This window comes from Cynocephalus volans, chromosome 3 (assembly GCF_027409185.1).
Source record: "Cynocephalus volans isolate mCynVol1 chromosome 3, mCynVol1.pri, whole genome shotgun sequence".
In the NCBI taxonomy this organism is placed as follows: domain Eukaryota; kingdom Metazoa; phylum Chordata; class Mammalia; order Dermoptera; family Cynocephalidae; genus Cynocephalus; species Cynocephalus volans.
In genome coordinates this window covers 103,198,984-103,213,496 of record NC_084462.1, presented here as the reverse complement: position 1 = coordinate 103,213,496, position 14,513 = coordinate 103,198,984, and the positions used below count along the sequence as shown (strand labels likewise).

At 42.8% G+C, this 14,513-nt stretch overlaps 1 protein-coding gene across 1 annotated transcript in view; it reads right to left on the bottom strand.

Annotated features, from left to right (window-relative positions):
- The window catches only part of RYR3 (ryanodine receptor 3), a 491,041-nt gene that overhangs the window by 95,679 nt on the left and 380,849 nt on the right, over positions 1-14,513 (bottom strand). Inside the window, exons 47-52 of the mRNA XM_063091474.1 lie at positions 13,818-13,938; positions 11,755-11,924; positions 9,213-9,433; positions 4,898-4,988; positions 3,142-3,282; positions 1,755-1,918 (exon numbers count right to left, since the gene is read on the bottom strand). Coding sequence (XP_062947544.1) covers positions 1,755-1,918; positions 3,142-3,282; positions 4,898-4,988; positions 9,213-9,433; positions 11,755-11,924; positions 13,818-13,938 — 908 coding nt within the window. The remainder of the gene's footprint in view (positions 1-1,754; positions 1,919-3,141; positions 3,283-4,897; positions 4,989-9,212; positions 9,434-11,754; positions 11,925-13,817; positions 13,939-14,513) is intronic.

Genomic DNA, 14,513 nt, shown 5'->3' with positions numbered 1-14,513 from the left:
CAGATATGGCAGAAGATGGCCAGGAGTAATAATCAATCAGCTGTCAGAAGTTGGATTTGACCAACCAGCAACCCCCACAGCTGAACATCCACACACACAGACATTACTGAGCAGAAGGAGTGGCACAGCCAGGGTTGGGTCGTGAGCACACAAACACGTCTCATCACAGGACGTCTCTGCAGCACAGGTCACTTCCTGCCACCTGCTCTGGGTTCTCCTGGTTCCTGAAGAACCACTGTGGCACCTGGGCCAACCTTCTTCAGGTTAGACAGTGTGAATCTCTTCATCTAAAGAAACAGGCCTGTCACCTTACAGCTTCAATCTGAAAATGGCATAACTGGGTAGCTAGAGGACCAGATGTTATAAAATAGTGGTTGTCTGCTTTTTTTGGGTACAGTGGCTCATGGTTAAGTACTGGAATCTTGGAAGTCCAGTAGATACCTGTGGTTTCTGCTTGCCCAGCAGCTCTTGCCCTGCTACTGGTGATAGCACCTCCATTCCCCTCTGCACTATGCAGTCGTCTTGCACTGCCTGTAGGCATCAAGGACAGGCATACGACTGGGCAAATCAAACTCTCTCTCCCTGGAATTTGAATCTAGGGTTGGGTGAAACAAGGGCAGCTAGTTCTTCAAGGTGACTCATCTGATGGGGGCACCTGAAGATCATCCATTTGGTCACTGTGCCTTGCTTGATGCCATCCTTCCCTGGTGCCTGTCCTTGCTGAGGCCTGTTTAGTCAGGGTTAGGGTACGGATCTCCAAAGTCAACACCTGCCTTCTCTTTGGCCCGAGCTTCATGCTTTACCAAACCCTTCTCTCTCCCTTCCCAGCAGGTTCAATTCTATTTCCCACCATCCCCTCAGCTCAGGGTTCTGTCTAATGGAATGTACTTAATTATCCTAAAGATGAATTTTACAGTGTTATCAAAGCTGATGTCCCCCTGGGAAGGGTTCAGGCTCTCATGTGAGAAATACTGCCACTAAACACAAGTCCACGGGCTCAGTAGGATCAGTCTTCCTTGCTCTGCTCATTCTGAAGCAGTTCTGGCGCTCTTCATTTAAGATGCACTTGAGATGAAGACTGTATATCCCATGACACATATTCAGAACTTGGGCAGAGCTGCCACAAACCAAAACTGAGCAATATTTTGTCCAAAGGATAAACACACCTCCATGGCCTAATCAACACCATTGAGGAATTCTGGAGAATCCCAGGGAGAAATTAAAAGGTGCTGTTGTAGGGTTACTCTGAAGTCCCAGCATCCCTAAGCATGGCCAAGAGCAGACCCAACCTCTCAAATAAGGACCCCACGCTGTTCTGCCATCACACTGAGGCCTTGTCAAAGCTCAGCTGAGTGTCATTCATGGGTCTGTTTTGATGTACGATGCTATTAGAACTGTACCAGCCTAATTCATAAAGAGTGAAGATTTTGTCAAAAAACTCATTAATAAATTAATTGCATCATTTATCAAGGTGGTTCTCTCAAAGCCTCAGGCAACATTTATTTGTGAGAGCATCCATCTTTTATAGTAAATAAACCAACCCCCTCAAAAAAAAGCTCAGCATATAATAATACATATAATTAGATATGGATGGATTAAATCTTGTACCTGATGTGACTTTGTTGTGTCAAGGGAAATGATGAACAGTGTTGGCAGGAGGGAAAGAAAGCTTAAATTTCTTGCTACCTTCTGAAAGAAAAACATTGGCTACTAGACAAAATATAGAACTGGCTTAGAGATGATTCTGGACTCACTTCACGGTATTGATAGGTTTGGGGTCGAAGTTGCCATCTGCATCCACTGAGACTTGTTTCTCCAATGTGGCTGTGATTCTGGTATCTACATAATCTGGTGGTAAGGCACCAGCTATAGCACTGAGACAAGGGAGAGCCATTCGGAAAAGATCTGGATCATATTTCTGTGAGGAAAGACGAAGACCACGTTAGTAGAGAAACCCCAGCCACAGCCATTAGATAGTCCCATTCACCAATCAGCTGAAAATAAAGGTAAAATGGCTGCACTTGTCCAGGTTAACCAAAATGGGCAATGCATAACTCCTTTAATATTTTCTGGTGGAAACTGGTGGTATCCTTGGAGAATAAAATGACAGTGTGTAAAGCCCTCAAGCCATTTGCTTTAAGTTAAAAAAATCTTAAACCAAGGTTTAAATCAATATCTCCCAAATAGTTAATTTCAAGAATATCTAGAGGTTCTTCCTAGGCCAGAAAAGTCTATAAACTTGTCTGCCACGGATGATTATAGAAACTGACCCAACCTACACCTGGAGAGGGCACAGTAAGCTTTGCCAAGCTCCGCAGTAGTGGATGTGGGGCATACATTGATACCATCCACAGAATGCCCAGAATCACATCCATTCTCTCTTGAACCTAGCCAGGAATGAATTTCAGTCAAATACCAAGGGGTTGGGAACAGCTTCTCATCTGCTTATACTGGACCAAAAGAATCCAGGGGTAAAAGCGCAGGTGAACAAGCTCCATGTGTCCCAGAATTCTCTAAAAAAAAACCAGAACTACTCATTTTCTACTTTTAAAGCCGGTGGCCTCACAAATCTGAATAAATTGGGTTAAAAGGAAGTGAAGCGAAGTCTGAGAGTTGAAGCTCTATTTCAATCTTGGGATTCAGAAGCTCTGAGTCCTCACCTGACCTCTTTCTCAAAAGAGTGGCTATGAAGACCCTTGCCCAAAGTGGCTTCAAGTCTTCTGTAAATCCTATGTCCCAGCATCAGAGCAGATGTCAGGACTTTTCCTTTTGGCTTGAGCCTAGGGACGGCTGGCTAACAGGAGCCAAACCAAGTCAGGGAGAAAGAAAGAGCCAAACCCAGTCATCAAGACTGAAACCAGGAAACATTTCTGTAATTTACGCTGGTAGCCGCTCTCCCATCTGTTAGCTTTGTGAGTCTGGCAAATTATTCAACTGCCCTGAGACTTTTCTTCACCTGTAAAATGAGGATTATGATAGTTCCTATTTCAGAGAGTTGGGGTAAGGATTAATGTAATACAGTTGTGAAGGACTTAGCCCCTCCCAGCATATGGTAAAGCTAAAGAGTTGTTAATTATTGTTATTTGTAGTTAATTGAATCATGGAGGTCCTCCCTTTTTGTTCAGGAAGCACTGTCATTACCTTATGGGACAGGGAGTCAAAAATCCCCCAGAAGAGCTTCTCTGTTAGGTGCAGTTCTTCCTCCACGGCTAGACCGTAGCTCCCCCATCCTGAAGGCAGACAGTAGTACTTCCAGCACTGCTCGTAGTGATTCGTCAGAAGCTGGGAGGTTCAGAATAGGATTACATCAGTGGGGTGGGATAGAGAAAATCCACAGGCATCAAAAACATGCAGGGCAGAATAAAATAGTAAGCAGAGATAATGAGGATGAAGCTAACATTTGAAACAGTTGGGTTGTCTACAAAGAGGCCCTTCAAATTCCACTGGTCTGTTCTTTTGCCTAATGAGCTCTAGCCTGAGCCGAATCTGCCTGATTAATTCTTGTGCCTCCTAACGTGCCCCCAGCTGTTATGAGAAAAGGGAGGGGAACGCTTTCTACTTCAAATGAGAAAATGCAACTCTCTGAAAGAAGTTAGTGTGCTGTTCTAGAGCTGGGAAGAATTTCTTCTGAGACCTATGCTTATAATTCTGGAAGACCCTGGGGGATGCTGGTATGAGGAGGGGGTGGTGGGCAGCAAGTCGTGGGTCTGAAGATTTTCTCTGCATGGATTATTACCCATGGCTTTCTTCCCTCTCACCAGCCCTCCAAAGACCAGTGATGTCACAGCAGTTCCATATCTGGCCAGTAGAGGGAAGACGTACACTGCTAACGCTCCCATCCCAGCAGGTGGGATCCACTTACTCTAAGAAAAATCCCACTGATGGGAGAGGTGAAAGTGAGCTTATTAAGTGGCATCAATAATGCCTATTCAGAGCCAGCATCCAGCTGATAGAAGAGGGCTGCAGAGGAAGCAATGCCAAGTGTGCAAACCGTGGTTTGCAGCTAAAGTACTTTTTGAGATGAAAACTGGGACTATTAAGGTTAGAGAGAAGAACTAGCCCTTGGAGGACTGTGAAATCTCTGGGAACATACGAGATGTTTTCTTCCTGGCACTGAGACAGGAGATTAAACTAAAGGCTTCTGGGATTCTGGTTAACCCAGCAAAATGCTTGAAATCCTTGCTTGGACTATTTCTAAAAAGAGGGGAAACTTCTGTTAAAATCACTGGGCAGAATTTTCAGGTGTGGCTGGTCATTGCTGACACTTTTGAACATGCAAATATGGTAGGTGCCTCAGAGATAAAAGATAAAAACACCGCGCTCTTGGGAGGGTGGCTGATCATGGTGCCATGTGGACCCAGATACTACCAGTGGTGGTGATGAAATATTTGTAATTTATAAGAAAAATTAGGAAAGAGATTACAAAAAAGAGAGGGCTCCATGGCCATTTCATTAATAAAAAAAAAAGTAGAAAAAAAGGATCTGTTATCAAAAAAGAAAAAAAAGCACAAAACAATATGGAATAGAAAAAGGTCATTTCAGTCTCTTGAAATGAGAAACTACAAGGCCTTCAAAGCTTTTTGAGATTTTGTTCTGAAAACCAAATTAGGGCAGGAAAGGGCAAGATCCAAGCTCCCTTACTCTTACTTTGCGAGTTATCAAGTAGTCAGTGGAAAGCAATAAAAGAAAACTGAAGCAGTGAATGAATCTAGCGAATCTACTTTCTTCAACTTGGACATTTAAGAAGGAGTGTGATTTTGTGGGTTGTATCTTGTTAGCTAACTATCAGTTTAAAGGAGTAAAGCCCATTTAGCATGGGTTTTGCTCCACAAATTATGATGACATGTTGTACAAGGCAAGTTTCCTGTGCCATGGAGTGTGCAATAGTGATGTTTACCTTGAGAGGCATTTTGCAGTATTCGTTGAGTTGTGGCACATCAAAAACAAGACGTCGCAGGAGTTGCTGTAACATAGAAGGCCTCAAGTGACTGCAGTATGAAATAAAAACAGAAAGGCAGAATAAAAGAAAATAAAGGAAGGATTAAAAGAGTGAAAGAAACACTCAACAATAAGCATATATTAGAGCTAAGCCTCAAAGCAATTAGCTCCTAAAAGACAAGATCTTGGATAAGTGACATTCAGTGACATCACATTTAAAAATTAAGTGTAGTTAAAATTTAGAAAGAGGGACATATGCTAATGAATTGGGATATCTAAGGTAAAATTCCAATCACCATGTTACAAAATGTTCTAGGATCTATGCATACTCAAAATATATACAATGATTATGTGCAAAGAATATAACAGAGAGAAGGTGCAGTTAATTTTATAGCCATCTCTAAGGACTGACAGTCCCCTTGAACTCTGCAAAGGGAGAAGGTAGAGCTGACCAGCTGCTTACGTGGAATCTGAGGCCACCTACTGGTGTGATTTGAAGGGAACTTTAAAGCCCTCTAGGTTATGATCTGGTCCATCAAATTCTCACTATTGAAAAAATTTCTTTGAGTAAAGGCTTTTTTTTTTTCTCAAAACAACTCTTTTAAAAGGCAAACACAGTAATCAATTAAAGAATAATTTATCAAATTACACAGTTTATGGCCTTGGTATCTGGCATAAATGCACACTGATTCACACACAATTTGGTACAGAAGTTCGTGAAACTCGAATTTCTCCCACAGTTGCCTAAGGAACTATGGAGGCAAAGCTCATAACTCTGATGTTAAATGTCAGAATGCCATGGGAGAAATTCTTGGAGGCATCTGTCACAAGGAGGATGAACTCAGACAGACATGGAAAACAAAGCTCAACTGTTTCACAACTTTTTCTAGAGCTAGCCTTGGGATAAAGAGCTTCGGGGTGAAAAGGGCTAATCAAAATACACGGGCCCGTGGCGCACTCGGTAGAGTGCTGCGCTGGGATCGCGGCGACGCTCCCGCCGCGGGTTCGGATCCTATATAGGAATGACCGGTGCACTCACTGGCTGAGTGCCGGTCACGAAAACGACAAAAAAAAAAAAAAAAAATACACGGCAAGTAAGGAGCCTTGTCTCTCAATCTAGAATTATCATGTAAAATTACTCAATGTTTCACATTATCATTCAGATAATTAGCAATTATCACCTAAGACTAACTTCAATAAAATCAAGGAGTGCAATAAATCTATTAATTCCCGACTTATTAAAAGTAAACAATGAAAAAATCTAGTCAAGTGTGAGTTTGCTATATCTAGAACTCAAGTGGCCAAGAAGAGGAGTGTGCAGGGCCCTACAAGGGTAGAAATAGGGCTGTGAGTTATATTTTCGTTTTGATATAAAATTCTAATTTCCCCAAAGTCTGATTTCTTTAAAAATATTTGGCTCAAAAGGAGAGAATTGGTAAAGGGACACAAAAATCAGTTACACTGTATATGGATAAATTAAAATAAAAAATAAATAATACATATAATTTCATATAGCATAAATGTAAATATATAAATTTTATACGTTACAATTTATGTTGCATGTATATTAAAAAAAAATACTTGCAGCTCAGAGCAGTTCCGCTGACATGACTTTGTTACTAGGAAAGCTTAGGTTGGGAGGCAGGCTCCTTGGTTAACGTGGTTCCTGAGACACATGCAGAGGCCAGATCTACCAGAAGGCAGGACAAGAGCTGTGGCTGCTGTTGCTGCTGTTTCCAGCCAATGACAGAATCAACTCCGATAGGAAGGATTTCTTTTCATGTAAACTCATTATTTATTCCCCTCACCACCATTGAGAAGAAAAGTTGAGGCTCATATAAACAAGTCATGGGGCCATTACTCTTCCTTCTGAAGTGGCAGAGTGGAAAACCTGGGTACCCTATTAATTCCCAGAGGTCTATCAGTCTGCTCACCAAGCCATGTCTCTCTTGAAAGACAAAAGCATTCTAATTAGCTTACTTCCCTGCCAGTTATTATAGTAATCTTGGAATGAATGAAGAAGTGACAGAATATAGGGCCTGATTTTGGAAGGCGATCTCAGGGGGAAACCCCTTTTGGGGGGTTGGGCAGAAGTCCTCTTCCCACCCTCCAACCTCTACTACTCACCCCCCAAAACAATACTGTGCAATGACACAGCTTGTCCCCTAAAATGTGAGGGTCTTCGAAAAGTTCCTGGAAAGATTCATATTATCTTTTCATTCTATTTTTCCATGAACTTTTAAAAGTACCTTTGTAGTTGAATCCTACAGGCCTTAGAAGATACAAATACAGCAGATACAGTTTAATTTTAATAAAGCATTTTAAAAGTAGGGACCATGTTATATTTGAAATAGATGCATGAGATTGCCCTTTTAAAAATATTTCTAAAACTTTTTTAAAAACAAACTTTAGTTTTCAGCGCAGCTTCAGGTTCATAGCAAAATTGAACAGAGGGTTCAGAGAATTCTGATATATAACCTGCTCCCCGACTATGTACGGCCTCCCCCATTATCAACATCCCCCGCCTGGTTGGTACATTTGTGACAGCTGATGAACCCACATTGACACATCATCATTACCTGAAATCTATAAGTTACATTAGGGTTCACTTTTGGTTTGTACATTCTATGGGTTTGGACAAGTGTTTAGTGACATATACCCACCATTAAAGTATCATACAGAGTATTTTCACTGCCCTAAAAGTCCTCCATGCTCTGTCTATTCATCCTTCCCTCCCTCCCCCAAACCCTGGCCACACTGATCTTTATACTGTCTCCTTAGTTTTGCCTTTTCCAGAACATCATATAGTTGGAATCATACAGTATGTAGCCTTTTTAGACTGGCTTCTTTCACTTAGTAATTAATATGCATTTAAGGTTCCCCCATGTCTTTTCATGGCTTGATAGCTCATTTCTTTTTAGCACTGAATAATATTCCATTGTCTGGATGCACCAAAGTTTAACCATTCACCTACTCAAGGACATCTTGGTTGCTTCCAAGTTTTGGCAATTATGAATAAAACTGCTATAAACATCTGTGTGCAGGTTTTTGTGTGGACATATTTTCAACTCATTTGGGTAAATACCAAGAAGCATGATTTCAGAATTGTGTGGTAAGAACATGTTTAGTTTTGTAAGAAACCGCCAAACTCTCTCCAGAAGTGGCTGTACGTTTTGCACTCCCACCAGCAATGCATGAGAGTTCTGGTTGCTCTGCATCCTCGGCAGCATTTGGTGTTGTCAGTGCTCTGGGTTTTGGCCATTCTAATTTGTGTGTAGTGCTATCTCGTTGTTGAGACTGCCTTTTAGTGTGATGTTCTAAAAGGACTGATAAGTTTTTTCTAGGTAGCATAGCCATCTCTTGTGCGATTAGGGAACAAATCATTCCACAAAAATCAGGACCGTACCTATCTTGGCCCCAAAAGGGGAAGCCTGTTGATCCTCTCACCAGGCAACCTAAAGCAGTGATTCTCAATCTTGGCTGCATATTGGAATCACATGGGGAGTTTCAACAGCGAGATGCCTGGGTCCCATCCCTTGAGGTTTTGATTTATTGGGCTGGGCTGTGGCCTGGGTACTGGGATAGTTATTTAGTAGCTTGCCAGGTGATTCTAATATGCAGCTGAGGAAGAAAACCACTGGCTAAAAACAGATCATGAGCCTAGCCCATGCTGCTAAGATCTGCTATTGAAAAACTCCTTCTTCTTTTGTTCCTAGACTTCATGTAGATTCCTGAGGATCCAAGGCCCTTGGGGTAACTCTACTCTTTATCCTCAGTTGGCTTTGATGTCCATCTGCAGTAGTAAAAACTGTTGCCCTTAATTTCCCCATATGACTGGAGATTCTTTTCTTTGCCCCAGGTCTTGGGAGGCTGGGAGGTGGGTCACTTTGATTTATACTCTTAGAGTCTGCCCTCTGTGTAAACTCATTAGAGGACAGAAAAACCTACTTCTGGCTCTGTCTTGGGAATTAAAAAGTTAGTTCTTAATCTGAGCACTTCAGGCCTGAAAGCATCCCCTCCTGATCTATCAACGCTGTGGGCTAATGCCTGAGCTGTGCCCTCCCCTCCCGCATAGTGAGAGATGAGCCTCAAGGAAGAGCCTGTGGCAAATAGGGGGACCAAGCACACCCTGGGAGGGGATGCTTGGGGAGGGCTGTTGTAGTCAAAGTCGTGGGAGCTTCCTCAGACTGTACCACCAATTTTCAGATTACACGCTGAATGCAGTTGACATGGCTGCATACACAGAAGTAAAAAAACACAGGAAGGGTACTTACTTGCAAATGGCAAGCAAACATTCTTCTATGGTGTCCCTCTGTGCTTTGGTGAGGGAACGTCCCTTGGAAAGCCTGTATATTGTTTGCAGTGTAGAATCGATCAGAGAGGTGTAGTGTTCTGTTCCAGCAAAGAGAGGTGCACATCTTGTAAGCAGTGGGAGCACAGCAGAACATATATACCGATTTAGTGCAAGTGCAGCCTCTGTGGTGCTTAGGGAAACCTAGGGAAAGGGGATTAGGACACTGGTTAATCTCCTTAGGGAACAAAGCAAAGCTTACCCCGTGCTCTGAGCTCCCATGTAGCAGGCTGGTAGCTCACACGTGTCCACGGTTCACAGATACAGAGTGAACAACTTTCTACCTTGCCAGCAGATTTGTTTTCCTTTTGCATTTTAAATAATAATAATAATAATTTAAAAATCAGGTTAAAAGAAACGATAAACAGGAGAAAACAAAGAACAAAGGCTGCCTAGTCCTAACTCATCCCAAATGACCCGATAAACATCTGTTCCCCTCAAACAAGAATTTTGATCCCTTATTAAAATCAGCTGATGGCCAGTCTAACCCAATATCCTTGATGCTTGCAAAGTCCAGCTGCCAGACTATCACATTATTATCCTGGTTTTAGCTAGCCTTTGTCACCCTCTGGGGACTCACACATTGTCCAAGCAATCTCTCAAATTCACCAGTGCAGTGACAGCTTTACAAAGAGAAGTGGAGCTCTGACTCCCATCAGTTAATTTAAGAGCATTGTGAGCAATTCCCAGCCTGATAAATGACACGAGGGCAGACCTCACTAAAAGAAACCTAACCTTGCATGGGAAAAAGTGTAAAAGGAAGAGAAACTGAGGACTTTCTCCAAGACTCTAGAGTAATTCTTGCTTACAACGCTTTTGTTCATTTAGGTGAACAGGTTGAATTCATGGAAGACCCATTTAGTGACACTAAATATAGCCAAAGCATGCTTTACTACCATCTTTGAAAACTGCAGAACTTCAAAAGAAACATTGAGATCCATAGAAATAAAATAATATCATTATTTCCCATGATTATCACAGCCACTATATCGGTAACACATTTTTTATAACTTATGATTTGAAAAACTGTTTTCTTTGAACTATACACATTTTTGAATGTTCCAATTAATTATCAAAAGTGTGTCCTCTAGAAACTTCAGTAATCATGCTAGAAGAAATAGCAAATCTTTCACATTTATCACTTTAAGAGAGTTGTTAAAAATGAAAAAAGGACAGAGCTTTCATTCCAGTGGCTTAAAAATTTTCAAAAGGGAAGGCACGACTGTCTGTGCGCTGAGGAACTGAATACAAAACCTTTTTGTTGTAGATGGTGCTTGGACAAGCATGTGATTGAACACCAGATGCTAGAACAGCATTTGCTGTTTATTTGATCTATAAAAAAATTAAATGCTTTGATCAGAAAGCTTGGGGAGGTCCCACAGTTAAAAAAAATTTTTTTTTTAAATCAAGGAATTTATAGAAAAGCTCAAAACAAAAGTAGTGGTGGAGAACTGTTTTAATTATCCAAAAGGATATTATGCCCCGAACACCTTCACAGACATACCATTTCTCACCTCCATGCCACAGGGAGGGATGGAGCTCCCATTCAGGTTGGGGCTCGTACTGCTTTCCAGCGCCAGGTAACGCACTCAAATGGAATCTGTCCCAGTTAAGGTACTGGCCACTGAATGCCCATCACAGGGCTCAGACTTCTATCTCTGTTGGACACCAGGTGGAGCCTTTGAGAAAACTTATAACTGACTCTAAAAACAACCCTAAACTGCCAAGAGGTTTTTTAGACTTAAGCTGATGGAGTTTGTTTTTCCTCTTTGGACTCAGGACTCCAGGGGCACTGTTTCTCTGCTCCGTTGTCACTTGTGGCATCTGGCACCTGCACGATTTAACTCCTGGTGCCTCCTGCCTCGATGTCTGTTGGTGCTGAATTACTTTACCTCACCCTTGATTTCCAAAACTTGTATTTGTCTTTGGCCTCTTGTACCGACCATTGTCATGCCCCTGGCTTCATACCTATCCTTCCTGAGGTCAGTACATAAAACTAAGGAGTGAGAGTGGCAAGAGTATTTTCAGCCTATAATGCTGCCAACCTTTTTTTTTATAGGCAGTAGAGCCATGGTTCTCATCTGAGGGTGATTTTGTCCCCAGGAGACATTTGGTGATATCTGGAATTGGTTTTGGCAGGGGTGGGGACTGGGTATCTCTTGTGTAGGGGCCCGGGATACTGCTAAACATTCTACAATGCACAGGACAGCCTTCCACAACAGATAATGCCAAGGTGGAGAGACTCTGCAACTGAGGAAGCTGGAATGAATATTTGAGGTCAAATTTACCTACATCTCAGTCTCTAGCCCAACAGATTAAGATTTTCCATTTCTTGGTGTCTCTGTTTTCTCACCCTTTAAAGCAGGCTACTAAAATGTAATCAGTGAGTAGACAGAAAATATGTGCTTCTAAGTCCAATGCTACTAATGATAGGAAAAATAATTTTCCTTATTTTAGTAACTTACTGTATCTAGAGAAGCAGAGGCTCTTAAGTCAGGTAAAAACCCAACCTCCAGCAAGTGGAGCAGGAAAGTTTGATCCTTAATGCCGTAAACGCGGTCCAAGAACAGCACCATGGGTGCCTTGTGGTCGGGGCAGAAGTTGGCTGCCATGTCTGGCTCGCTGACTGACCCATCTGAAAGACACACGGAAAATGTCATTTCCCTTTTTCTAATTCCACAGTCTCAAAAGGCAACACAGAGCTTGACTGTCTATAGCTTGTTCTCCTTATAAGTAACAGGAGTTTTGGAAATAACATGGCATTGTGCTGGAGCCAGCTTATACTGGGTTGGAAGAATTTTGTGAGCTATTTGTTAAATAAGCCCATCGTTAAGGATTAAAATATAAAATTGAGTACATTGTATTTAAAAAGGTAACAAATATTAGGATTCATCACTTCTTAATTATCTTACTACAATTGTATTTGTATGTTGGAAATACAATATAACGGTGTGCTGTGTGCCTTCTTTTCCCAAATCTGTTTAGTGACATCACATTAGCAGCTTGAAATTGGCTATGGTGAGAGTATTTATTTACACCACAGAAATGGGCAAATGCTAGGAATCGGGGCTAGGTTTATTGCTTTGTTGAGTGAAGACATAAGAAAGTGAGGGAGAAAACGTAAATGAAGGCAGATTAAATTTAATAATATGTCATGTCTGTAGCCATTACATCATCAATAGCACAAAAATTGGGGACACATTCTTTCAGTATTTGGAAACTATTATCTAATTTAGTTGAAACTTAAATCAGTTCATCTAAAAATAAAGAGGTTCAAAGAGGAAGTGAAGAATACCATGAAAAAAACCAAAAAACCGCTGGACCCAGAAAATAAAGAGGATTTTGAGAGAGTATAAAAACAGTCTTCCTATTTTGTTTACAGCAAAAACTAGGAAAGAGAGCACCCAAATGGTCAAGCTGTAGTCACAGCATATTTAAATAATGTGCTGGAAAGGTATGGGACCTCGTAAGGCACCCCGAGGGGCACAAAATTAAGTGGTAGTGAGCCCAGACCCCCATTCTGCCCAGGAATCAGTGCAGGAAAGCAAGAGAGAGGGAGAGGACCCCCCCCAGGCTGGGAGCTGCCCCCTCTCCTGCCCTGAGCACCTGGGGTCCCTCTGCTTTCACCTGGGGGAGCTGGACCTGAATGGCTGAGGCTGACTTCGTCTCTCACACATGCCTGATGTTCTGAGGAACAGTATTTTGGTGGGACATAAATACGTGTTTTGTGCTCAAAGAACACCGAGAGTTTAGGAAACAGACTTGAATATTTATTTTCTTTCTTATAAGTTTTCTCAGAGACATTATAAATATTTTTATAATTTCATGAAGTAATAAAAATGTGATGTTTTTCACAGCATTTTCCAAACATATTTGATCCCAGACTCCTTGTTAATATGTACACCTACTACTATCTCCTACAAAAATGTTCTGTGGACCATCTGTTTGGGAAACACTGCAATGGTCAGTATCGTGCCACCTTCTCAGTTCCCCCATCTGCCTGGATAGCAGGTGGAGTGACTTGGAGAAGCAGAGTACTTTTGGGAGAGTATAAGTTTTGCAAAGATAACACTAATTGATCGAATGTCACATGTGGCACTGGGGGAAGAACTCTTTATGATCCTCAGCTGGGAGGCGCACAGGACTGTGGCAAAAGAGAGCCTGTGTGTGGCCCTGTCTGTCGCTCTGGCTGCCTAAGGAGTCTGGGGGACACAGAGGCAAAGGAGGAGAGCCGTGGTGAGAGCTTTCATTGTTCCATTCCATTTGCCTCCTTGAGAGGGTCGGAGCATTTGGAGGACCATGAGGTCTGTCTGTACCTGTGGGATGTAGGTACACATCGTCTTGACACAGGGGAGCAAAGGAGAGAGCAGCCAGCTGGAGCCTGGAGGAGAAAACTCCTCATCACCAGAAAAAGAGCATGACATTCTCCCCAGGCAGCCTGCTGCTGCACTGGGGACAGAGTCCTGCCCCTCCCTGGGTGAGCGGGCGCTGGGAGACTGGCAGATCCAGCCTGAGCTGCCTCTCTTACCTTTGTTCAGGGAGGGCAGCTTCAAGGGGATGCTGATGATCCCAACCAGGTCCTCTGTGGGGACCAGGGAGCGCAGGATGGACCTGATGCGGATGGCTTCCCCCTTTCCTGTCCGGATAAGCTGTAATGTAGGATTGGAGAACTAGATTAGATAAACGAAGTCCCCACATCCCTGCTCCACCCACCTCCAAACGTCTGGCAGGGGTATTCTTCTGTGTTTCCCTAATTGCTGCAGACACTTGCGGTCACAGGGAAAGAGAGGAGCTTTCCCTCGATTTTCCAGAAGAGGTGCTACTGAGGGAATACCTTTGACTAAGGAGGTTACTTGACTCCTCTGCTGTGAGTCAAATGGTCATGTGGGTAAGGCATCAAGTCTCAGCAGTGAGTGAGTGGCCCACTGGTGGCTTCTCAGTGTGACCCCACTACAGGGAGCTCTCAGTGGCCATGATGGGAGTGTTGACAATGTGGCCACAATGCCAAACCCTAGAATTCTGGTAGATGTAGAAATGGCTTATGCGTTTCAGTTTCCTACAAGCTTGATTAATGCTGGGGCTTGGCAGTAGGCAAGAAGCAGGTAGAGAATGGCAGAGAGCACTTGAGCGGCTCAGTGGAGTTCCTGGGGTGGATAACCCGATCTGCACAGACACCGATGGGCCACGCAGCATGTACCCTGGACAAGTGCATCCTCTTGCACGT